Source organism: Acanthopagrus latus, chromosome 24 (genome assembly GCF_904848185.1).
Source record: "Acanthopagrus latus isolate v.2019 chromosome 24, fAcaLat1.1, whole genome shotgun sequence".
NCBI lineage: Eukaryota > Metazoa > Chordata > Actinopteri > Spariformes > Sparidae > Acanthopagrus > Acanthopagrus latus.
Window position 1 is genome coordinate 13,905,417 of NC_051062.1, and position 26,563 is coordinate 13,931,979.

The 26,563-nt window shown below is 42.5% G+C and overlaps 1 protein-coding gene across 3 annotated transcripts; it reads right to left on the bottom strand.

Annotated features, from left to right (window-relative positions):
- Window positions 1-1,325: 1,325 nt before the first annotated feature.
- Window positions 1,326-26,177, bottom strand: LOC119015216 (SH3 domain-binding protein 4-A-like). Of its 3 annotated transcripts, none has more exons than XM_037091024.1 (5): window positions 25,889-26,177; window positions 16,238-16,404; window positions 13,257-15,610; window positions 1,796-1,984; window positions 1,326-1,695 (listed from the first exon to the last, which is right to left on the bottom strand). In XM_037091024.1, exons 2-5 carry the CDS (start codon window positions 16,359-16,361, stop codon window positions 1,471-1,473), a joined length of 2,892 nt encoding a protein of 963 aa, XP_036946919.1. In that variant the 5' UTR covers window positions 16,362-16,404; window positions 25,889-26,177; the 3' UTR covers window positions 1,326-1,470. The 3 variants fall into 3 exon arrangements, with proteins under 3 accessions (XP_036946919.1, XP_036946918.1, XP_036946920.1); XM_037091023.1 differs by having other exon boundaries at window positions 25,918-26,176; XM_037091025.1 differs by lacking the exon at window positions 25,889-26,177 and adding an exon at window positions 23,932-23,975.
- Between the last annotated feature and the right edge of the window lie 386 nt (window positions 26,178-26,563).

Sequence of the window (26,563 nt, forward strand, 5' to 3'; positions counted from 1 at the left end):
CCACATGGTCTCCAGGAGCCAAAATGAACCACTCACATCGTTCCAGGTTGTTTTCAATGTTCAGTTTTATTGAAACCTTCTGAACACAAACACTGAAACAGACCTCAGATCTGCCGCCCGGCACATACGATCACATAAGAAAGCGTCAATACTCGATCGGTACAAATATATAAACTCCTCGCACGTTTCCTGCTCACGTGGAACAGACCGGGAACACTGCAGCCGCCACAGAACGCCTCGAAGAGAAAACAGCGAATCAGAGACGGAAATGTAGAAATGAACAATAAAAAGCTGATCGATTAAAGCTGCTGAGATCAAACAATCAGAGACGAAGGCGTCAACAGAAACTAGATACTTCTCACAGTATTTAATGAGTTCGAGCAGTAAACTGAGGTGAACTGGAGCCGAATGTAACACAAGAAAACAATCGTAGTTCTGCTGCAAGTCGTCAGGAGGTCAACAAGATTCTGACCTTTAATGGAAAATCAGATTCAACGGAACATTAACATGGAATATTAAAGTAAATATTAAGTTTACTGATCTGAAAATCATTTTAGTTCCATTTTCATCACAGAATCTTTAATGAATCAAAACGTCTTTGTGTGCAAATCTGGAAATGTTCGATTAAAATGTCTATTAATCATAAGAAGAACAACAAATCACGTTAACTCGCTAATAGCTAGCTAATGTTACCAAATTTAAATATATATAGCTAATAAGCATTAGCTTTTGATAGCTAGTTGTCTTGCTAACTAGCGAGCTAATTCTGTCGACTGAAGTTCTCAGTGTTTCCTCGCTTTTTAAAGTACAAAAATGTCTTTATTTGACTGACGGCAGCTGAAACGTGAGGACATGAACAAAATCTAAACGCTGTCGATAATCATCATCCGTGTTCTGCGAATATAAAAAATAGAAGCACAGACTCTGGACTGCATTCAGTCACATGTACGGTTAGCTTATCGGCTAACAGTGTTTGGCAAGCTAATTACTGATAAATGATGTTCGTGTTTCCATGTATGAAACTTGGAACATTTTTATAAAGAAACACCAGCGAGAGGCCGGAAAAGAATAAAGTTCACAGTCACGTGTGGTTCTGGACGCAGCGGTCGAGGTCTCTGAAGTCGTCCTGAGGGTGAAGAAGAAGAATCGGACACAGGAAACATGAGAAAGACAAAGAAACAGACAGTGATAAAGAGGAAGGGTGAGGTAGAAAAGCGACAGAGGAAGAGTGAAAGGAAAAAGAAAGCGGGACAAACAGGAGCCATAAAAACAGTCAGGTCAGTTTTATATCCAGCGCTCGAAGTCGTCCATCGAGAACCAATCGACCGTAACGATCCAAGACTCCAAACGAAGTCTGACCTGAAGATGGAAGGCCAAAGAAAGCCTCAGGAGTCGGATCCATAACCAACTTTGAGTCCAGTCCACTCTGCACCAGTGGACCAACATCTTCCTCCACGTGGTTGAAAGCGTTCACACGGCGAAGTCTCCGTACCCCGTGGGACAGAAGGCGGCACTGCGGAGGGTGTCGAGGCAGTTGACGAGGATGAGCGTGCCGGTCAGGTGCTTCCACCTCTTGGTGATCGGGTTCCTCATCTTGTCCAGGCCGAGGTGGAGCTCCTGGATCACGTCTCGGTAGCTGTCCCCCACGTGGGCGGCCCAGGTCAGGAGGAAGTCGTACGCCGGCTTCCACATGCACTGAAGGGCCGAGACAGAGACAACATGGAGTCAAGCTAACAGCTAACTCACGCTAACAGCTAACAGCCAGACAGTGCAGATGTCTGTTCAGGCGTCTCACCTCGTTGTCCAACAGGCCGTTCTTGTCGCGGTGCGGCGCCTCGTACGCTTCCATCTGCTGTCTGGACACTCGAGCCAGTTTCTCGGCCAGCTCCCTCCACCGCGACGCCACCTCCACCGCCGTGGTCAACAGGACGAAATCCAGCACCAGCCTGGCAACCAGACCCTGGCAGTCCATCTTCAGCAGCGCCTAACGGGGGACAAGAGACGCAGGTTGTTGTTTTTACCATCATCAGCTTCCACACAATAAGGTTTAAAGCACTTTTACAGTCACTATTAGAGACTTAATGGAGTTCAGTATCCGGAGTTCCTGAAGAGAAAAAAAACCGAGCGCCTCTGAGCTTTAACCCGTCCTGCGAGCAGCACCGGGCCTCGGGCTGCAGATGACCCGGTTAAACCAGGGTTGGAAAATACTGAGCATTAACAAAAGCAGCTGACTGGAAACAGCACTGGGATCACATCTGCAGCGGCGTCTGAACACACACCTCAGGCCGCGACACGAGTTTACACAAGAAATGTCAACGCAGGCTCAAAAAGCACAAGGTTGAGAATAAATATGAGGCACGAGGCCGCGATCACACGTGAGCTGCGTTAATGAGCTTTACGAGATCGAGCTGGTGACTGACAGCCGAGACAGCTGGACGCCTGAAAACACACTGACGTGGACTGAAACTACGATTTCACTGCTGATTAAATTCTTTCATGAATTAGTTGACGTCTCTTAATGTCCACAACTTAAAGATCTTCAGTTCACCGTCACAGAGGAAACCAGAGGATATTCACACGGAACAAACTGGAACCAGACTTTGTTTTTCTTACAGCGACACGCGAACAGATTAATTAAGAATCAAAACAGTCGGAAATTAATCTAAAATCTGACGACTAATCAATTAGCTTCTGCGGCTGTAAACTGATTTGTTGTTTTGTGTATAAAAACGTCGATCAGAGGTTCAAAAATTTACATTTTAGAAGCTGAGGTCAAAGATTTTACTGAAACTACTGAAAATGATCAATGAGAGATATCTGATCGATTAATTGTTCTGTTCTTCATAAAATGTCCAAAACTCAAAAAACTTTCGTCCTCAAATGTCTCGTTTTGTCCACAACACAAACTGTCACAGAGGAGAGAAACCAGAAAATATTCAAAATCTTCACATTTAACAAGATTTTCCTGAACTTGACATAAAACCACATCGAACTCTGTACGTGTAACTTTTTCCCAAAACCAGTTAAACATGTTAAACAAACAGAAATATAAACTTACAGAATAGTTTTTTTTGTTCATACGATAAAATTTTCAGTCAATCATATAATTGATTTGTGGTTTCACAGTTTCGGCTGAACTCGTTTTGTGTTTAACTGCTAACAAACATAAAATTTATCAACTCTTCTCTTGTAAAGTCGCTTTACATTAATGTAAAGAAGTAAAAACTACAACATTTCCCTGTGAGAGGAATGAAAGTGTACATGTAGCTCCGATCTGTACTTGAGTAGATGTGACTTCCACACTGAATAAGTTTAATATCGTCTCTGTAAGATCTGACCTGAGGTCAGCGTTGTGTTCAGTGTCGCGTGAAACTGGAGACAGATTCCTTTTAATGGCCGTCAGCCCGAACGTGACGCGCCATGATTCATCTGGTCCGACTGCTGACGACTCACATCCAACGAGGAAGTTAATGTACTTCTGTTTCTCTGCTTTTTTTATGCAAATCACGTCTCAAGATTTCCCCCCAAAACGCTGCAGAGACGAACGAGACCAAGAAAATAAAAAAAATAAATTAAAGACATTTCAGAACCTTCGACTGCGAAGCTTCGGCTTAATTTAATGCAGCTCGAGTGATTTACAGCGAATCGGCCTCGCTGTCAGTCAGAGGCAGCTTCAAAGACACACACACACACACACACACACACACACACACACACACACACACACACACACACACACACACACTCCAGCTACCAAAACATTGTCATCTCAATCAAAAAGTCCAAATTTCACTCTGTTTTCTCTTCACTCAGTCAATCAGCTTCCAATAAACGATCAGTGACAGTATATCGACACGATGACACGATTCTGATCACACAGCTGTGAAACAGTTTATATGAAACAGTGACGGAAACACAAGGAACAAAAACCTCTTCTTCTTCTGTCGGACGCCACTTTAATCTCATTGATTATTGATTATTGTTAACCTTCAAATCTACATCTGTACAAACAGACGACACACAGCCACTGAGTAAGTCAAGTAGAATTATAATTAGCGATATCAAATGTAGGATTTCCTGCGTCATCGTTCAACAAATGGCCATAAATCAAAATATTCAACACAATTATTGGACGAAACATGTAAAAGACTTCAACATGAAGTCTACTGAGGGCTCAAAAGATCATATCTGCAGATTGTTTTCATGAATGAGTGATTTGTTTATGAAATGTGATTAAAAAAAGAAGTTTCCATCTAAACTTCCCCACAGACGAGACAGATTATTACCTCCTGAAGTCCACAAACCAAAGACGGTGAGTTAACGGTCACATATGAGGAAGTAAACACATCGTATCGTGATATTTAGGGAAGCAGGAATGAGAAAAATATCAAAAACATCTTCTCTTAATCAACTGATCATTATCGCTCGTATGTTTACTGCACTCAGGATAAACTGCAGAAGACGAGAGCGTACGTAAGCAAATACTCTACAAACCCGTGTGCACGAACATTTATTAATATTCACCAGTTGGGAAACATTTTTTTTCTAAGATCGTCTTGCAGCGAGAGGACAGAAGAGGAAACAGCTGGATCAGATGAAACCAAACATCCCACATGGAATCAAGGTGAATTAAACCTTCTGCGACTCTGCTGCTGTCAAGTGTCTCTGATCCAAACACCTGCACTAATGGAATCAACTCCGCTAAGTGCTGATGTATTATTCATCCATTTTATACCCGTAACGATTAATTATTAACATCTCTGTGCACAAGACTGAAGATCTGCCTCACCGTTCTGCTTAATTTGGTGATTTGGAAAATAGAGTGATGGAAGGTGACGGACGTACGTAGAACTCAAGTACAATTCAAACATACCTCACATGAGACATCACATTAGTTGTTCTGTGTCTCTTTGTAGTTGTTCTATGTGTCTTCTTAGTTGATTTGTGTCTCTCTGTAGGTGTTTTGTGTCTCTGTAGTTGTGTTGTGTCTCTTTGTAGTTGTTTGTGTCTGTAATTGTTCTGTCTCTCTGTAGTTGTTTTGTGTCTCTCTGTAGTTGTTTGTGTCTCTCTGTAGTTGTTTGTGTCTCTCTATAGTTGTTTTGTGCCTCTCTGTAGTTGTTATGTGTGTCTCTGTAGTGGTTTTGTGTCTCTTTGTAGTTGTTTGTGTCTCTCTGTAGTTGTTTTGTGTCTCTCTGTAGTTGTTATGTGTCTCTTTGTAGTTGTTTTCTGTGTCTTTGTAGTTGTTTTCCATCTTTTTGTGGTCCATTTGTGTCTCCTTGTGGTAGTTTAAAGCCTCTTTGTCAGACTTCTCCACGTCTCTCTTGTTTTCTGTCTCTTTGTAGTCGTATAACAAACTGTTAGCAGTCACTTCAGTGGCCTGTGACGACGACACCTGTTCAGTAATCCACTCACTGTCACAGTGTGGTTTTCTGTGTGCATGTGTATAAATCCTGTTCATCAATGTGTCGGCTGGCGTTTAAAACAGGAAGAACCTTTTAATCTGAAGGTCACGCCATTTCCATTTATTAGAATAATCTATTTTTAACAGCCTATTCCACTTCCTTTATCTCGCATCTCTTTTATCTGCGGCTCTGTTATGACGTTAATTAACCTGAATGACCTACGACGAAGTTAAGAGACAGACATGATGAATTATTTGGTTTTGAAACAGGCACCACACAACAGCCCAGTGGATCTGTATTCAGCCCCTCTCTCTCCATGTCTGCCTCCATGTCTCTCCACCACCTGGCCCACGAGCACTCTGGCCTCCTCCTGTGATGTCGCCCGTCTGCTGATTCAGGCTTCACACAGGTTCAGCTCTAAATATAGACCCACACTTGAGCCTGCTGTCTGGAAATGAGCATGATGTGTTCAAATGCAAATCAGGAGCTCCCAAAGCCGGAAGGGCTTAAAAGCAGAGAGGCACGACAGGAAGGAGCTTCAAAATAAAGGTTCAGGAGGTCGGAGGGGTGGAGACGTTTACCTTCAACGTGCACGTTTTAGTCCGGTTCTGGTGGGAAAAGTTCTCCACATCAGAATTTTGTTAAGTCATCTCACCGTGAGACACATCTCGTGAGCTCAAAGAGAAACAGATGGAGGTTAAAGGTCGGCGTCTTGCTCAGAGACACTTCGTCAGCTGTTCAGTCGTCTTCTTCATTTTGACTTCATTCCTGACAGTTTTATCTAATCGCGCTCGTACAACTGCTGAAATAATCCTGTTCTCTCTGCAGCTGCACAATGACATGTATTATTTATGGATTTCTCTGTTTTCACTGTCTGCTTCCACATTATTAAATAACAAGGCGCTTCTGGTCTAAATATAGAAAACAGTCGGCTCTGTGACGGGCTTAAATGTCTGAAAAATATGAGTTAGCGTCGACCTGCAGGAAGCCCCGGAGCAGCCGGACAGACGGAGCTGACAGCTGACCGGGCGGCTGTCAACTAAATGAGCTTCTCTTACAAAAGCTTCAACAGGACGAGGGAGGAGGAGGAGGAGGAGATGACAGGACGACAGGTAGAGAAGAGAAGGACAGAGAGAAAAGTCACACAGGACAAATAAAGGACAAAGAAGAAAGAGAGAAAGAATAAAAGGCTTTTTTTTATGTTAAACTTTGTTGTAATTTGTTTGAAAAGGGAACTGAAATATCAGTTTTTCATATCTTTTCTTTGAAACTACAAACTTTCAGCCTTCAGACTGAATTCAAAAGCAGTTTTTTCCCCAGCGAGTAGTCTTTATATATGATTGCATGTGCTCCACTCTTGTGGGGAGCTGAGACACTATATTTAAATCAGCGCTGGAATCAGAAAACCTGATGTTTGTCTGAACAGAACGAGCGGGTGATTGATTCTGAGACGTGCACACAGATCTGAGGGATAATAATCTCTGGCTTCATGCAAATCTTGTTCAGATTTGCTGGCTCTCCTTTGCCGGCCAGTCAGGAGAGGCTGGAACCACTGAAGAGGGCGGAGTGTTTACTGGGGAGAATACAGTCACACCGGTCCTTCTCCCTCACCACAAGAATATTTCTGAGCTTGAACTGTATTTCAACCCACAAAACTACAGGGGTTTGTTTCCAAAAATCTACAAAGGATGAACTCCCCGCAGCAAAAAAAAAAAGAAAAAAACATCACTGACGCCACCAGAAGCAACATTAGACTTCAGGCTGGGATTCACATTTGATGTTCTTCATGTTTAAACTACAATGACTCGTCCAAAAAATGAGTTGGACAAAGAGAAACCACGCACAAGACAAATGAGAGCAGAACTCACAGGCATGAAGCTTAAATTTCACATTTCTTCAGTGGAGTTTGGTAGAAACAATTCCACCAGATGAGGTTCTTGTCCTTAAACACTCGTCTCTCTTTTAACAGGTTGTTTTCTGTCTTTCTGCTCAGTTTAATATGCCAAATCCTCAAGCTCCATCACGAGTGGCACAAACACAAACACACGACTTCTACAGAAACATTCAGCCTCTAATTGGTTGCGTTTGGTTGAGATGTCCCGTTAGATGAAGTCTGGCAGCGATCCACGCGTCCTCGCCTGCTGCTCTCCAGTAAACACTTTTGCTTTTGACTCTGCAGTTTCAGATCAATCGTTTCCTCTGTGGAGCGAGTTACTCAGCAGGAACTGACAGGAGGATTTAATGTGAGAACCCCTCAGAGTCTCTGTGCAGTTTGGTCTTTCTGCTGCGTTGATTTCACCTGACAAAAAGACGTTATTCTGAAACTATTTCAGCCGCAGAGGAGCTTGTGTTTCTCTGACACGTCTCTAGTTTGTGGTACTGTTGCAGCGTCCATTTATCTTTAAGTAAAATTCCCTCAGTGTTGTGTCAGGTTTTCCCCTCGGTATGGAGTGTGGTGCTGAATATTAATATTTTTCAGGGTATTGAAGTTAGAAATTCTGGTATTATGACAACTCGAGTTTCTGGTCCAATGAATCTGCAACAGTCAGGTCCTGATAAAAGGTTTGATGTTCAAAATGAATTGTTTAATTACCATTTTTATCGGCACAGTGGATTGAGGCGTCTGTTCATTTATTAAAATGTCTCATTTTCTGAGCCATTTTATGACTTTTAGACGGGAGTCTACAAGCCGGGGATTGATTACGTCCCCCGCAGAATTGATTCGCCCCGCCTCTCTGCATGGATCTATTATTAAACGACACTCTGCTCCACTGAAGGGACTCTCTCATTTGTCCTCTGCCGTCGTAACTGGAGCCGCGGCGTTAAAAGATCTGCCGGGGCGGTGTCGGATGCCCCCGGGGCCTCCAGATCCGTCCTCATCAATGCCTGCTCACATTTCACATAAGAACACCTGTCGGCTGGTGTGGAAACGAGAAGGGAAGAGCTGAACCCCGAGGAGAAACCATAAGAGCTGCTTCTGCTGCAGCACTTTCATTTTTCATGTTTCAGACACTCCAGAGCGGCAATTAAAGCCAGCGGGGTTACAGCAGAAATATCTCTCTGCTTTACAGAAATCCCCACAACTTCTCTTTGCTTTGCACTTTTGCAGAAGCCAGAGTTTAGATTCAGACACATTCTCGAACCTACACCAGAAAACACGTCTTAGTTTGCCTCAGAAATCAACAGGAAGTCCTTGTTGTGAGAGGATGTTTAGGGTTAACAGTGCTGACCAGTGTTACTGTGGTCCAGCTGCTAAACTGATTAGCTCAACACGTGAGACTCTTAAGATTAGCCGACGTTTGTTTGTGCGACTGTTCAATAAAAACTGGTTTACACAAAAAGAGATGGATGTATTTTCGGCGGTGTTATGTAAGCAGATCAGCTTCAGATACATCAAAGTAAAAGACACAAAGAGCAGAACACAACAAGCTTTCGACTCCCCAAACCACGATGAAATATTTAACGTGAATCTCAAATCCCACAAATACCTCCTCAACTAGAATGAGTACAAAAACACAAATAACTTCATTCCCTTTAATGTCCTCCAGAGTTTCCCGATGAAGGGACAACTTTACTCTGCAGAACTCTGCATGTTTGACGACATGGAATCCAGTACAGAGGCGATTTACGGAGTTTAGCGAATTCAGCCATGCAGCTAACGTAAGCAGTCCACTTAGCTGACAAGGCCCCGGGTTTCCTGCAAATAAATACCCCACCTTAGTATTGTATTCCCTGTCGTCAAATTGGCAGCCACCGGCCACAGGTTCTGACCTCATGGTGCATTCAAGTGCACTGAGTAACGTCAGAAATCTATACGCCAATAGCGAAAGGTCATTTGAACTGTTTCCACTTCACACATCGCTTTAACCAAACCCATTTTTTCCGCCTCCTCGCCTCCCCTCTCATTGCAGAAACCTCAGGGGGGACAATGAAGCAAAAGTGTCTCCAGTTGTTGCTTATCACCGACTCCCACTCAACCCTCAGTTCGTCCCCTTGAGATCAGATAACTCCGTCCCATCCTCTCCTGGCACATCTGTCCAATTAGTTCATCTGCATACGCAAGAGCAGCTCAAAGAAAATGCACATTAAACTGCATCTTGGACCCGTTGGGGTTGAATTCGACACTTTTATTCAGAACATTGTCCAGATTAGCACAGATTTGGTTATCTCTTCCAGAAAAAGAGCCGCTCCGACTGGATAAAAGCCTCATTGTTGAAGAAAAGCACCAAGCTCCTTGTTTCCTAATCAAGGATTTTGAAGCCAGAGGTTCTGTGCATGTTTTATTGAGCAACACTCGTATAAGACGAGCTATTTTCTTCCTCGAGGAGAGGGTTTAGTAATTCAAGCCTGTGTGACTCACTGGACCTTGTTCCTTCAGCCTGATGACAATTTACTGCTCTCCGGGGAAAATGTCGCAGGGAACACACACACAACTACACAAACCACAGACTGTTTACAGCAGAAAACTGAGCTGTGACTTTCTGCAGCAGGAACAAATAGTTTGAGATAAAATACAGGAGAAATTCAGCCTCGAGACAACCTGTTCTTTTGAGAAAAATACATCTACTTTCAGTGGAAACTGATAGGGAGGCAAACAAAAACAGACTGAGAGAGATAAGAAGAGATAAACTGCAGATTCTTCAGATTCCAGCTTCTTAAAATGTGATGATTTGCTGCTTTTTTTGTCATTTATCACAATAAATGAAGAGTCTTTGCGTTTTGGTCTGTTGGTTGAATAAAAGAAGCAATCTGGAGACGTCAGTTTGAGCTCTGGGAAACTGTGACGAGCATTTTCCGTGTTTACACTACAAAAAGAAAATTGACAAATTCATCTTGTGTGAAAACAATCGTTAGCGGCAACCAGAGAATAATCTCATATCCAAACTGAAGCCAAACATCCACAGAAGACACTTCTAAACCCATAAATCCAGAGCAGAAATCAATGTTTGGTTCCATGTCTTGAAAACAATATTCTGTTGTTATTTTCCAGTAAGCAGTTAATAATCAGCTGACAATTTCTTTGATATCTTTCCAGGAAACTTGTAACTTGTTTCTGCTTAACTTCATTTTTATTTCCCACTCGTTTCTGTCTAACTTCCTCTCAGCAGGCCGCTGAACTGAAGTCGGTCGTTGCAGCTTAATTTCCAGCTGGTTTCTGTCTGACTTCCCTTTACCTCACTTTATCGTGTCAAAGCATTTCCAGTAAGTTTTGAGCTAATTACCACCTACTCCCAATAAAATTTACAGACCTGTAAACTTAAGTGTTACCAAATGTTTCTGTCATCGTCAGACGTGGCCACGAAGGCTGTGAAAGAAAATTTCTTGTCCTAAAAACGAAAAACAAAATGAAAAGCGTCTGAATCCCCCAAATATTCAGTTCAACAAAAGTGTAAATAAAATCTTCCAGCTCTTTAAGTTTCTAAAAACATCAAATATGTCGAGTGAGTTTAGGGAGGATGTGCATCTCAAACATTTCGTATTTGATGTGGTGCTGCAGCTGAAGAAACCGCCGTCCTGATTTTGTTGGATTTTGCTGGAAGAAAACATCAAGGATGTGGATAAAGATGAAGAAGACTGTGCTGAATCAAACTTCACAGAAACATGAAGAGAAAATGCACAAGTTTAAGAGGTTAGTGTGTTTAACTGATCTCCTCTGCAGTCTTGTGTGTTTGGGCTATAAATAATTCTTAAATTAGTTATTAATTCATCTGTTTCCTTTAATAATAGATCAGTCGTTCAGAGCCAGTCAGAGAAAATGCTTGTTTTTTCTGACCAACAGTCGAAAGTTGTTGAGAGTTTAATTTTCTGTTAATCAATATTTTACTGAACTGACTAATTGTTTCAGCTTTAATGCGCTTTTCTACTTCAATATGGGCATTTTAACCTCAGATCATTGGTGCAGAAACAGAGAGAAAGTCACCGTCACCTGCTGGTTTTGTCAATAAACTGTAACTTTAAATTGAATTTGGTGCGAACAGCTGGCCGAGCATCATGACATTATGAAATCATGTTTTGGCAACTGTCCCTCTAACTCGGAGTGAAACGTATGTTTAGGTTTATAATCTGACGGACGACCATACAGCGGTCGAACACTTCTGGAAAAATCTCTCCATCAAGGTCAACAGGACGAATTTCTACTTCGTCCTTGGAGATTAAAGCTTTTCTGACTTCAGAAGAAAACTGCTGGATGAAATCTGTGTGTTCTCCTTTCATAAAAAAAGAAAATGGAGCTCAGCAGAGTCAAGGATGGAGCCCGGTTCAAAGATAAGAAAACCAAGGTGCTCTTTGTGCACACACATAGTTTAAAGCCTCAGCAGGAGCTGAAGGTAGCCGGCAGAGTAAAATCCTTTCATAAAACATAAAAGCGTCCCTCCCTTGCTTTAGACTCAGCGAGATTATGTGGAGGTCGCACGACTCGCAGCCAAACAGGGCGAGGTGAGTCCAGGTGAGGAGGCACGAACAGGAAATGAGTAACACTCTTCTTCACCTCAACATTTAGCGAGGCTCTTTACCTCCAGCTGCTCCGGTGGCCGCCATCTGAGCGCGTTTCATCAACTCTGCCCGGATAAACAGCGGTTGGAAAATGTACTTTGCTAAAGTACTTCTTGAATAATGGTGTCTGGCGCTGGAAATATCTCGGGCCAATTTTTGCTTCCCCGCAGGACGCCGGCGCTGTCGGAGAGGAAAAACACATCGAAGCCTGCGTGCGTTTACTTGACAGAGTTGTTTTTCGCTCAAACTGCAGATGTTAACTTTTATTTCTGCGCCTCCCTTTGGAGGATTTTATCCTCCAACACACCCCCGTTCCTTTCATTTTTCATGGGATGGCTGTTCCCGCTGTGAGCCACCTCAGGCTGCAAGACACGTTGTTTACCATTCATGTGACTGAGCATAAGGACTCAAATCCAGCGCACACTCTGATTGTGCCACATCGTCCAGGCGGAGGCGTGAAGAAATCATGTCGAGGGCCGACGCAGCAGAGAGGCATTAATCAATCAGACGGCGGGTGACTGACTGTTTAGGAAATTAGATTTTTGTTCTTTTCAGCTTCAACAAAGCTGAACTAATGATGCAGCCACCATCTGAGGGACACTGATAAAAGTGCTCCTCTTGTAAATAAAATCTGCTGCAGTGTTATGGAAATTTTCTTTTACACTTATCTGTGCAGTAAATGCTTTTGCTGAGCATGAATGTTTTCTGAATAATGCAACATTCGGAGGATACAGGGAGAGCAGCTCCAACCGCAGGACTTTATGTACCTTATTCTTCTGTTCAAGGACAAATCAGTGATTGTGAACTCGCTCTATTCTCTCCTAGAACAGAACGAGACGACACTTTCAGCAGCGCTGACTGACTTTGTGAAAGACGATGAGGAAACAAAGTGTCATTAAATATAAAAGAAATCTGTTTTTCACACATAAGTTGTTGTTGTTTTCTAGATTACTCTTTTGTTTTTTGGTCATTAAAATGTCAGATAATGTTTTGTCGATCAGCGTTTTCTAAAGCCCAAGTTGACGTCCTCAAAACTGTTTTGTCCACAACCTGATAAACACTTTAAAGCTCAGTTTTTTTAGTTTCTTCCTTTGGGAAAAAGAATTGCAGCTTCACAGTTTCTGACTGACAAAGGCTCAATTCCATGTGAGCTTTTCATAATCAAAACACAAACCTTAGATGTGATTCCACACTAATTCCTGCTCAAAATCAAACAGGACTGGTTTATTTGTCAAGAAAACACAAAATGGGAGCGACTAAAAAGAGAATCAAGTCAACTTAATGTCACACAAGCACGTTTTCTTAACTTTAAGGCTTCTGCCAGGTCTGTAAAAACAAAATAAACAGTTTTCAATGTCTTACCATCATGAGTTCCCTCTGGAACGACTTCCTCTCCTTGTTGTCCATGTTCGTAGACTCCTCTTTGAGTTTCTCCAGAACCGACGCCACCTTCTCGGGCTCATTGTCCAGCTCGGTCCGGCAAAAATAATTCAGAGGCAAATTCCCGTACCCGAGAGCATCTGCAAACGCCCTCCAGTTGCCCACATTTTCCATTAAAACCGTGCGCACGGTTGCGTAAATGTATGTAAGAAATTTGCAAGGCTTCAGGATCTGCTCCAGCAGCATCGTGGTTGTTAGGTCCGGCCCACACCAATAAATGGGCTTGACTTTACCCAGAACTAAAACGTTCTTGGCATGGACGAGGCCGACCTTTCCCTGATAGTATCCAATGTACCACTCTTTGGTCCGCAGTTGCCCTCGAAGTTTGATTTTCTCCTCGCTCAGCAAAGCAATAACATCCCCCTTTTTGTACTCCAAAAGATAAGTGCTCTTGTGCTGCCTGATCACCGTTTTGATCAACTTGCCAAATTTAAGGTTGGTAATGCACCGGTCCTGAAACTTTGGGTATTTGGATGTGACAGCGAGCGGCGAGAGGACAATCTTATCCACCTCTTTCTTTTTCAGAAACCTCCTCTGACCTGTTATCCTCGCTCCACTTTTAGGTGGCGGCGGTGGAGTTTGGACACAGAACTGTGTGAGGATACAGTCCAGAGCATCCTTGACCTGAACCCTGAGAGTGAAGTCTGAGATGTTGTTGGGGTCGTGTGACGAGATCATGTACAGCAGCCTGCTGACTTTACCCAGTTTCACCTGAAATCCCCGAATCATCCCAGCACCCTCGTTTGCCTTCACCTGGTAGTTGGACATGTTGGAGTATAATCCCACCTGGAGGTCCTGAGGGAACCCCAGGATGAACTGGTGCTTCCCCCACAGCTGGAGGGCCACCGGCGGGGTGGAGCTTGCCTGCCGGCCCACCTCGCTTACCAACAAGGTCTTGGGGGCACAATCATGCCCAAACATGGCCACGACTGTCTTGAAGGACGGGTGGATGTGCTTGGGTCCGTAGACGCCCAGAGTTACTTTCCTCTGCATGTGATCCCAAACTGTTGTATTGTGGGTGATGTACTGCGACTGAACCACAACAGCTACATACATACAAGGCTCCAGGCTGTCCAGCTGCACCTGGACTGTGTCCTTGTAAATGTAAGCATTTGGGATTGGCGTGTAAGGTCCGTCTTTGCAGTCGCTTCGAACACAAAGCACCTCCGCAGTGTGACAGCTCTCCTTCTTCACAGTTACCAACACCTTCATCTCCAGCGTGATGAAAGACTTGGTCTCCATGTTGCTGAGCTTGATCTCCACCACAGGGCTGACGGTGGAGCAGCGATCGTTGTTGAGCTCCAGAGGAGGGTCTAGTAATGCTTTCATGGAGATCTGCTGGTGGTCTCCATGACTGACATGACCTTCGGGGATGTGAGCACTGATATGGGTGTCCGGCAGCTGAACAACTCCTCCATTACTGTCCAACCTGCACACGATGTTGGTCTCCACCGGCTGTGTCTGACCCCATCCAGGACTCTGGCCAAGGGAGTCAAGGTCATGGCAAGACCTGGCTAGCTTTCTGTGGTTTAACCAAGCAGTCCTGAAGTCCTCCCTGCTCTGGAACTGCTCCGGTACAGGAGCCTTAAGGCCTGTGAAGAATCCCGAAGAGGGTAAGGTTGGGTTTGACTGCGCCTGCAGGACTGAGAGTTCTGAGAGACTGTGGGAACGTTTACTCCTGAAAAATGGGTTATCCCTGTGGAGGTTTGGTAAAACCTCTTGGTTTGGGCTGGTGGGGGTGGTACTGTTAATGTGGCAGGTGCTGAACCCATTGCTCATGACTGCACCGGTGTTAAAGTTGGAGCAAGACGACGGAGATGCCAACGCATCAAACAGAATAAGATCTGCTGAGTTCCTCCCCCCTACATCTTTGCAGTTTTGATCTAACGGACAGATGAAGGGGTTCACAGAAAAAGGACTGTTGTTGTAAAGTGTGGAGGGCCTGAGGCTCATCCCCGTCCACTCCCCCAAACCTCCAAACTCCTTCGACCCATCCTCGTACCCTTCCCCAAGACTGTCAATCATCCCACTGTCGCTAAGCGAGGAGTTCCTGAAGTTGACCGGCTGGACGTAAGCGGCCGGGATGTAGCCCATTTCAGTGTTGTTGTGGGCGTACCACCACTCACCACCTGATGTGTCCAGCACGTAGAGGTGATCACCTTTGGAGAACTTCAGCGTGGTGAAGCTGCTCGGGCAATAATCCTTTATGGCGACCACTTCCTGTGCAGCTTCATAGGAGGCTGAAGTGTCCAGCCTTAAGGCACTTGGAGAAGGCACTGGAAAGGAAAAAGAAATCAAAACTTTAACAGTTAATGATGCTGAAGTCAAAGTCCAGATGCTAAAAAAAAATTTTTTTCAAGTAAAATTATTTTTTAAATAATTCCCCTCAAATGCATTCAAATTAAATGTAAGCAGGAGAAAGTTCAGATATTTGTGTTAAGATGTAGGAAGGAGACAAAGTATTTGAATCACCTCTGGTCTGTTTGTCTGGATTGCAAGTAATGATTATAAAGCTTGGCCCTTTTTGGCTGACACCGACATAATGGACCAGTTGCACTAATGAGATGAGGGTAGGTCAGATCAGACAAACAGGTTTCAAAGCCATCCAGAATACACCCAAAATAACATGAAACCTTATCTTTAATCAGTCTGAGTACAACTACAACATTCTCAGAGCACTAGGTAAGTGTACAAGCAGATGAGCTGCATAATTTACTGCATAATCTACTATTTTTAGTCCTGCTCATTAGCGTATATGGAGCATGTAAGCAAAGCTGTAATGAAGTGCAACCAGTGAGGCGAAAGAGCCGGAGAAGTAATAAAAGCACTTTCAACAACACGACTGAGTAATTTCACTGTGAGCGATGAATTATTAAAACTCCAGAGCTTGTTGGTGGTCTGACCTTTGACATCGTTGAGACTGGCCCCTGTGACGCCTTCGCTGAGGTCGATGAGCGTCCCCTCAGACTTACAGCGAGGGAGGATGTGGTTGTTGTTGGTCACTCTGATGATTCGATGGGCTGCCATGGCCGGTACTTATCGTAGCATTCGCTCATTGGCAGCTCTTCATCTGGAAGGGAAACAAACAAAGGATTTAAGGGCGGGAGAGCCACCAGCCAGTTATAAACACATCTACATTCAGTCACATCCAGAGAGACTTCCCAAGGCAGCACTGGATGAGGAAGATTAATTCTCTAGATCGCTAACACAGTAGGAGCCTGCAAAGGTCAACGCAGCTGCAGCAGAATATAAAGCTTAGAAATATCACTGCATTTTTGAAGGAAGTGAAGGATGTGTTGGAGAAATAATGACTGCCTGCCGAACAGTGAGAGCTTTTTTTTTCTAAATCAACACAAAGACCGTGAGCGTTGAACTGCAGGAGAAGGGGAGAGAGTGTGACTTAGAGGGAGAACCATCAAAAAGCAATAAATGAATGAAACCAGAGGAGATTCAAGTTCTGTGTGAAAGTGGGCAAGGTCAGAAAGCAGAAACATAACGTCAAGCATGAGGTGGACGCACAAAACAACAATATGTGGACAAAAACCTTTGGGATCAGTCTGAAGCTGTAACAGCAAACACTCCTCTGGTTTCCAACAGAATTTATAAGCCTGTCTGAGAGGATTTACTTAGTGAGGTCGAACATTCACAGTTGTTGCTAATGTTAAGTTTCAAAACCATTCAAATATGTTTTAAAATTAGCGTTAAATAAATCAATTTAAATGGAATTTCCAATAATCTGCTCTAATTTTTCCAAGGAGTGAAAAGGCACAAAAAGCAAAAGTAAGTAAAAAGTAATTAGCTGCTTTGCACCATAAACGTCTATTCGTGATCTACGAAATGAGAAATGGTTTGCAAACAGTTATCAGACAGAAGTATAAGGTCATAAATTATATTCTGAAATGGTGTGCAGAAGATGCCAGGAGCAGGCAAACAGCTACCTTGACTGACTTAAGGATGCTCCTGGATTGCTAGCATGTTAGCGGCTAGTCGCTAGCTACAGAAGTTCACAAACTAGCCATAGGATAGAAGCTTTTTGAGGATCTGTAATCAGGACATCTCTGCAGCTCTACAGCACACCATTTAATGCTGTAGTTATAATAAAATACATAAAAAGGTTAGATACCCGACATAAGAAGCTAGTCTGTCTGCAGTCACACTAGTAGGAATCTTTTCCTACAGGGAGTTCAAACCAGACATCTCATCCTTCTCTGGCTTTATTAGCTCCACTGCTCGGTCTGTTATGAGTATTTACATCTGTGATCGTATCAACCAAGTTACCAATTTCCTTGACAGAATTGAGCTGTGATTCAATTTGTGTATGAAAATACACAGTCAGCAGAGGACTGTAATCTGATTAGAGCGGCAGCGAGAAATAGTTTTGCTGCAAAACGTTGTTCCCTTCAGTCACGAGGGACCTGATTATTCCTGCAGGATGAGGCGAGCGGCGGGAACATTTGCATTTGCACACTAATGATGCCATTTTAATCTGATTAAAGCAACACAGGCTATAGAGGCTGCCATGTTAATGCCTCTCACTGATTATCTTCATTAGAGCTTCAGTGTTGGGGCTGAATTTTCACATTTTGATTCTGATGCAGGAGTTTGTCTATATAAAAAAGATCTGACGTGTAAAGCTGATCTGGATCTAATCAGCTGGTCAGAACTCCCTTTGAAAAAGCATTGATTTAACTCTCTCTACACACATCAGAGCAAAATATCACAAAAATAGCAGAAAAATTCTCATTTTTGTGGCAGATGTAACTGTTTTTCTTGTGTACTTCACACAGTAACAAGGCTGTTATGTGTAAACTCGTGCCGACACATGACTAAAACCACAGCCCAGAGTCAAAGAAAACTACTGCTGCGATAAGGCAAATAACTGTAGGTTAGGGGTCTATTTTCAACATAATTTCTTAAACTGCGATATGCAAAATTTTACCATTCATCATCGTCTTGACAGGCGAGTGTCTGTCCCTGAGGACAAATTTTATCTGATGAGATAAAACTTTCAATTTGGCTTCTTTCACTTCCTCATTTTTTCAGCTGCAACCATAAAAATGGTCTAAATTCAGCTGCATGTGAACACAAAACCAAAGATAGTCATGATATCTATAGATATAGCACCTGGTTGGTTTCTCTGTTCACTTAAAGTTCTCCACTACTTCCAGATCATATTTTGGAACCACTCACTTTCTAGTGTTTTCTGCTTTTTGCTGGTGATAAATCCTAGAGGGGCTGATCATAATTAAATTTTGAACATCCTCAGTTCTTTTGTTTTATTCAAAAGCAAAATCTAAAAATAAAAACTCCAGAGGGAGAAAACAAAAAACGACAAACTGGTGTTTGCTTGGCAGTGAGAGGAGGGCAGCGTACGACAGCGACTTTATTATGCAACAGAGCAAGACAGAAAAAAAGAAGCAGCAACAGAAATATTAAGAATTCATATCCGGTTTCTAATATCTTCAATGACTCCCATCTCTTGAACGACTCGAAAGACAGTCAGGAGTGTTGGTTCGCCAATTTGACGACAGGGAATTCAGTACCGAGGTTTGGTTCTTGGCAAGCGGAGCTCTCACGTGAGTCAGCTAACAGGAGCGCTAACGTTAGCTGCATGGCTAAATGAGCAAGCGGTAACTGTCTCGAAAACTTCCATCTCCTCTGACTTTCCACCACATTCCCGGTTCAAAACATTGCTCCCCTGTGAACGTGCAGCACAGAAGTTTAGCCTTTCTTTAAACCTCTGCTGCTTTAATCTGCTCTTTTTTAAAGGAAGTCTGGCAGAACTGAGCAGACGTATGAATTCGTGTCTCAAAATGACAGGAGAAAAAGTGAGACAGTGGGAAGTTTCAGAGCGCTTCCTCTCCGGAGGTTGAGTGAAGCTGCAGCAGAGGTGCACTCTGGGATGCAGAGCATGCAGCGAGGAGAAAGTGGAGCTTGTTTAATGGCGGCATCTGTTCACCTGGGAGCCCGAGCTGAAAGCCCGTCAAACTCCTCCGAGGTGACATTTCATTTTCCTGCACACTCGCTGCTGGTTGGGGATCGTGTCGCCCCGTCGATAAAACCCCTCCTCCCGCTCGAAAATGAGCACTCAGCGGGCAGCGAGAGTGAGGCTGCGATCAATAACAAGCTGCCAGACAAAAGACACTGTCACAGGCTTTGATATAAGACTGAGGCGAACCCCGCTGAATGCAGCAGGCGGTGAGGGTGGCCCTGACAGCTACACAGGAAAAGTAAAAAGAGCAATTGGAAGATGGCAAACGCAGCAGGAGCTTCAGTTCAGAATCCACACTGAACCTCCTGGAAGCTGATGGAAAACTGACACAGGCAATTATAGAAACAGTTCAACAAGACTGCGATGCCCTGCACGTAACCTCTACAAGCAGGACTCTTTACATTTTACATAACAACACAAAGCATGTGCAGCATCTGGGGAACATGAACTCCATTTTACTTTTGTTTCACTTCACGTTGGCAGAGAAATTTCAACTACAGAGAAAGACGAAACACAAGGGGATCCTTGCAAACTGCCGGAGGGTTTGTGGGTTAGCCTTCCTCAAAACTGGAACATCTTTCCCCCCACTGGTGCGTTAATATCCGAGTCGGTGAAATACTCTGCGTTATTAACTCATTTGAGTCGGGCTGACAGAGCGGAGGAGCGGCGAGGACGCCGGGGAGTCGAAAGTTTAATTAGCCGAGAGTCGGCCGGGCCTAATCCCTGGATGAATGTTGTTATAATAACCGTTTCCAGAAGCCATATGCTCACAGACACTTTATCGTTTTTCCATCAGAGCTGTTTAAAATGAGACAGAGAATGAGACACAGCAGCAGAGGCCTGCAAACAAAACAGATCCTATCAGAAGCATGTAATATTTAAGTTTAATCTACTGCTGAATTTCCTGTGTTAGTATGCAAACAGGCTGTAATCCGCAGATCAAAGACGGAGGCTGAAGGGCTAAAGTCTTTTAAATCAAGATCAAACGAACCAAAGACTCGACTGAGTCACGATTCTTCACCATCAATTTAACAAAATTAAATGAAAAAAAAAAAATGTGTTCGTAGCTGCGTCATTAGACGTTCATCAATAAAAATCTAAATGTTTCTTCAGCGCCTCCTGTACATTGATAACATGGGCTCTTTTCCTTTCTTGGTAAAGTCTGTTAAGACAAAACAAGCCACAGAGTCATTATTTCTGCCATAAATAGAGTAAAAAAACATCCAAACTCAGCTTCCTTTGACTTTAAACTCCATTAAAGGTCAGCTCTTTCATCCATTTTTCAGGAAACTGAGTGCAGGCTTAATTCAGTCCTGACCTCAGGGACAGAAACACATTAGGTCTACTTGAATCAGGTACAGGACTGGCCGTCCTGTTGTGGCCCGAGGCAACGCAGCTCTGCTCCCAGCATGCATTTGGACATTTGTTTACACCTGCGATCAGCCAGCGGGAGAAAACAGACAGGAGCTCAAGGAAAGTACGTCCTTGGATGGAATAAAACTGATGGTGGGAGATCTTTAATGAGCGGTTTCACCTTATATTTCAATTGATCATGCATGAGTTTATTATTATTTTGATTAAACTGCTGACATAGTCATTATTTGGTCTGCTCAAGTAATTGGCAAACTCTAAATTTGTTTAAAAACCTATTAGATTTTGTGTGGCTTTTTATTAAGTTGTCAGGAAATTATTTCCAAAGTAGATGAGAGCAGTACGTCACTTTCTGTCGACATAAGAGCCACGCCCATTTTGGGGGGAAACCAAAAGGGGGAGTGGTCAAAAAGTACAAAGGTAGGCGATTGCTGTGTTTCCATGGTTACATAGAAGTTCAGTGTGTAAACATGGTGTAAACTGCTTTTAGATTATGTTAAACACACACACATCTTTCATCGGAATAACTAATTTCTTCTGGCATAAATTTCTCGTTTATTAAAGTTCAAGCTGTTACTAATTTATGATGAATCATGAAAAATTGATGGTGTGTTTTTCCTCTGATGCAAAACATTTCCTCTACATTATGATGTCAGAAGATTGCACTAATAGAGGCTTGAAGTGGGTTTCAAAGTCCAATATCAGGCAGTGGCATCAGGGGATTGAGGAGATGAGAAGATAACTGATAAACAGATAAACATCATGTCCCTCAGGCTGAGTTGGTAATTCCTCTCTTTCCAAATGTCCTGCTGCAGCTTTGTTTCATGTTTGGGCTTTTATGTTTTACCTGCAGAAATAAAGAAATTAATGACTAAAAAGCCTCAACCTGGCACTCGGTCAACTACATTAGTTTGCAGCACTGCTCTGCTCCCGCCTGCCACCCTTCATCAGTTGAGATATTCATCCGTAAAATATTACAATCGCTCCCAACTCCCCTCAGGAAGGTCTTCCAGGTAAATGAGTGTGTTAAGTGCCGAGTTTTAGTGCCGCTGGAGGAGATTCTTCAACCGCTGGCGGTTTAAGAAGAGAGCTTCACACTCAGGAAGAGGAAGCAGCATTTTTCATGTGTCGGTAGTTCAACTTCAGGGCAGCAGATAGTGTAATTTTTAACATTAAGCGTGTTGAATGCAATAACTTTCCTAAAATGTCTCCTTTTATGGCAGCCAAGTAGCAACGCATAAATCAGCAGATGGATGATGAAATAAAACTCTGTAATGGTCTGAAAATGTGTTCATGTAATCAATTCAGGGGAGAAGCAGAGCAGCTAATTACCAAATTATCCAGCATTTATAATTCCATGAAAAGGGTTTAGCATATTTTTAATGGATTAAGTCATAATGTTGATGAACAAAGCCTTGTGTTGCCAAGTAATAATAAAAGAGTTATGAGATAATTAGGGTATTTTGTTACATCATCAGGTCTTGTTTGTGGTGACAAAAATAGATGTTTTTGATACCTGAGATTTATATCAGGAGTTGTAGGAGACGGTGGAGTTTGCAGGCCTCAAGTTCTGCCAGTCACCACAGTTACAGTCTCCATTTCAAAATTTAAAAAAAAAATGTCACACCACTGGATATCTTAAAGAAAACCTCAGGACTATTTCTAGGAGTGTTTATGGGGACAAAAAGGAGACAAGCTGTAGCTGTAAGACAAAACTGGGCGTTACTAATGAGATCACAATAGCAATGGATGATATTAGCATGGACAGCAATGCCTTAAGATGTGACTAACATGCCTTATTGTTGCATTTCATTTCTAAGTTTTAGCACAATATTGTAGGATAAAAAACTATTTGGCAAACAGTGTAGCTCATCAACATTGTCAGTTAGTGATTCCGAAATACATAAAATATCCTGACAAAACACCCAAATACACTGGAGTGGGGCTTTAATGAGTTTTTGAGGATTTGCATGACAGTGCAGTTGTCAGAAAAGTAAAGTGTAATAACTCATCAGCAGAAATCACAGCAGGAGTTCTGGATGACAACTGTAATCAGGATGTTCTATTTGTTGAGTCGGAATAATTACTGTACATCAACACAGCCAGCACTAAGTAAAAGCTAAACACTGCATGAGAACATCTGGTAACTTCTTTTGCATATTAAGATTTATGATACAAAACAAAATATCTACTCCAAGAATATAAAATATATTCATTTCAAATGGGCAAGACTGCAAGATGAGCAGTACTTTAATTTAGTTTGATGTTTTTATTTTCATACTTTAAGTACAGGATAACTTCTTTCATGGAAGACTTATTTGTAAAACAGTATTTAAAGACTGCAGTGGACCACAGTGTGTGCATGTGTGTGTGTGTGTGTGTGTGTGTGTGTGTGTGTGTGTGTGTGTGTGTGTGTGTGTGTGTGTGTGTGTGTGTGTGTGTGTGTGTGTGTTGTGCCAAGCGGCCACTAATTACAAAATGGAGTGCGCCTTCACACGGAGCTGGAAAACGATGACATGAGAGTTTTAAGGCTTAGCCTCATGGGAGGGGGATGGGAAAGTGTAGTAAATGTGTGTGTGTGTGTGTGTTCAGCATCACTTTCAGATCAGTTTGTATGTTTGTATGTTTAACAGGGGGAGATGTGGTGAAGAGAAGGAGGAGAGTGTCGACTGAAGGAGGCTGCAGGATGGGTGAGGAGGGAAAAGACTGGAGAAAATGAAAGTGCATGGATATTGACATGGACAGCAACTCCATGGATATCAGCTGGGAATGCAATAGCATGGATATTAGCACAGATCACAGTAGCATGAATGTTATTAGCATGGACAGCGAGAACAAAGATATTAACATGGATATGAACAGCAATAGCACAGATATTAGCATGGATATGAATAGAAGGAGGAAGAGGGACAAGATGAAGAAGACACAAAGAAAACATGGAGGAAAAGGAAAAGTGGGGAGGAAGGTGAGGAGGAGGAAAGTAGGAGGAACCAGAAGAGGGAGGATGTGTTAGAAATATTTTACCAAAACATCCAGGACACACACACACACAAACACACACACACACACATACACACACACACACACACAAGGATGAGCAGAAAATCGGCCTCCATCTAATCAAATACAGTCGTGAATGACTGCAGGCTATAAGACAATCAGTGTGTGTGTGTGTGTGTGTGTGTGTGTGTGTGTGTGTGTGTGTGTGTGTGTGTGTGTGTGTGTGTTTCAGACCTTGAGGCTGCCTGATAGAGGGACGCTGGGAGGATTTTCAGCTTATCAGATGACCTTATTGGCCGGGCTGAGGAGGTGCAGGAGATGTGAGAACGCTCCACAACACACACGCTAATTGTCAATTTGTCATTTCCATTAATTTATCCTCCATCTGCTGCTGAGATTTCCTCTGAAATTGCATGTTTTAATGCCAATTCATGAATATGTATGTGTATCATCAGCAGTATATCAACAATATCACGGAAATTAAGCCACATAAAATGCTAGAAAGAACAGCAAGGCTCAATAAAAGGCAACAAAACTCATAAAAAGTCATTTGATCACTTTGTAAAGCCATTAAATATCAAAAAACACAATCGAAAAGCCTTAATTCACAATTATAAACTCACTGTAAAGCAGCATTAACACCATAAAGAATCATTACAGAGCACCACGGACAGGTAAATACAGGAATATTAAAAGAAATGTTTAACTGGAATGAAGAGGAATTCATCTCTGGATAGAGTTTTGCTAATATAAGGGAGAAAATGAGAGAATGATTGGTTTAAAAGCTAATTAGAAGTACTTGAGTATACATTTCTTAGTGTCTAAAATGAAATCTGGTTGGCTGATGGATCATTAAGCTATGGAGCACCAGAGATAGATAACTTTAGAAATATCACACATATGTTTATTGGATTGAAGCCGAATTGCTCTCCAGACAGTGTACTGCAAAAGTAAGCAAATAAAATTTGATAATTATCTTCTAAAAAATAGTTACAAGTACTTGAAGGTAGATTTGTTTGTAAAGTGAATGGACCCCCTACTGGCTGACAGATAACTAGAGAAATATCATAGGAATAGTACAGAGATTTTCTATTTAAGTGAAGCCGAATTCATATCTGTACATTGCTCTGCTAAAATCAGCACAAAAAGTAGCAAGTTACTAGTTAGAAACATGATGAAAATGTACTTAAATGTAAATGCATCTTTTGCTGGCTAGAGAACCATTAAAGAGCACCAAACACAGGTAAATATATGAATATCGTAGAAATATTAAAGAGATTTTTTTCACTGAAATTCAGCCGAATTACTCTCTCTATATTGTTTTGCTAAAATTGGCGACCAAAACGAGAAACTGACTTTTTCAAAGCTAATTCGAAGTACTTCAATGTAAATTCGGTTGTATTGTGAACCGACCTCTTACTGGCTGTGGAATCATTTGGCTATAGAGCACCAGGGAGAGATATCTCCAGGCATATCATTTAAATACTTGAGAGACTTTTCATTAGAGTGAAGCCGATTTTCTCTCTGCTATTGTTAATGCTAAAATCAGTAAACAAAATATACAAAAGATTGAGTAAAATAAAGTTAGAGGTACTTGAATGTAAATTTGAATGAATTCTGAACCGAACTCCTGCTAGCTGACGCCTCAGAGCGCCAGTTAACGGTAACAACAGGAATATCACAGGAATGCAATCGAGATTTTTCATGAGAGTGAAGCCGAATTCCTCTCCGCACATTTTCTGCTATAATTAGCTAACAAAATTAGCAAACGATGGGTTTAAAACATATATTTAGACGAACTTCACTGTAAATTTGATGGTATGGTGATTTGAGCTCATGAAGAAAAATCAACAGAGCATCAGATACAGGAATAACATAGACGGAGATTTTTCATTAAAGTTAAGCCGAATTCGTCGCCGCACATTTTCATGCTGAGATCGGTGAACAAAATAGAAAATGTTCGGTTAACAATCTAGTTAGAGGTACTTTAATGTTAATTTGACTGAATTCTGAACCCACCTCCTGCTGGTGGTACCAGTACCAGAAAAAAAAGATAACAGGAATATCACAGGAATGCAATCGACATTTTTCATGACAGAGAAGCCGAATTCCTCTCCGCCCATAGTTATGCTAAAAATAACGCGAACAAATAAGGAAATCCATCGTTAAAAAGATAATTAGACATAATTACGTGTAAAGTACGATGTAATGTAAACTGACCTCTTGCTGGCTGGAAGCCCGAACGGTCAGAGTAGGTGCGAAGTGAGCAGAAAGGTGAAGAATGGGAGCTGACGGTCACTTCTTCTTCCTCTTCCTCGTTGTTTCTCGCGTCATTTGTGTTGAGGATGAAGAACTGAACGGTGAAAAGTGTCAAAATGGTCGAATGGCAGCTCGTCCCCGGTCCAACAAGTGTTTAACGGTAAATCACACGCCGTCGGTCCGCTCTCCGTGCGTCCCTGCTCCGGTCTGAGGAGGAGGAGGAGGAGGAGGAGGAGCCGCTGTGGTGGAGGAGAGCGGGTGACGTCACGACAAGGAGGCGGGGCCATATACTGTATCTGCTGTACAGCATCAATATGATCAATTATCAGTTATTCAATATACATTAACATATGCGGTGCTATTACTTCATTTTATTACGTTTTACACTTTAATTTAAGCAAAAGTATCTGAATATTTCCTCCACTGCACACTCAACAATCCAGTAATCCATCCCTCATTTCTCTCCTGTGTGCTCTGGTTTGTTGTTGTTCTGTTTTGATCGTATTCCCCCCAGAATGAGGCAGAGAAGTGGCTCAAACTGGATAGGCAGATGGATGAAAACAGATGGATGTCAGCTCATTACTTCAACAAAGTGCCACTCCGTGAT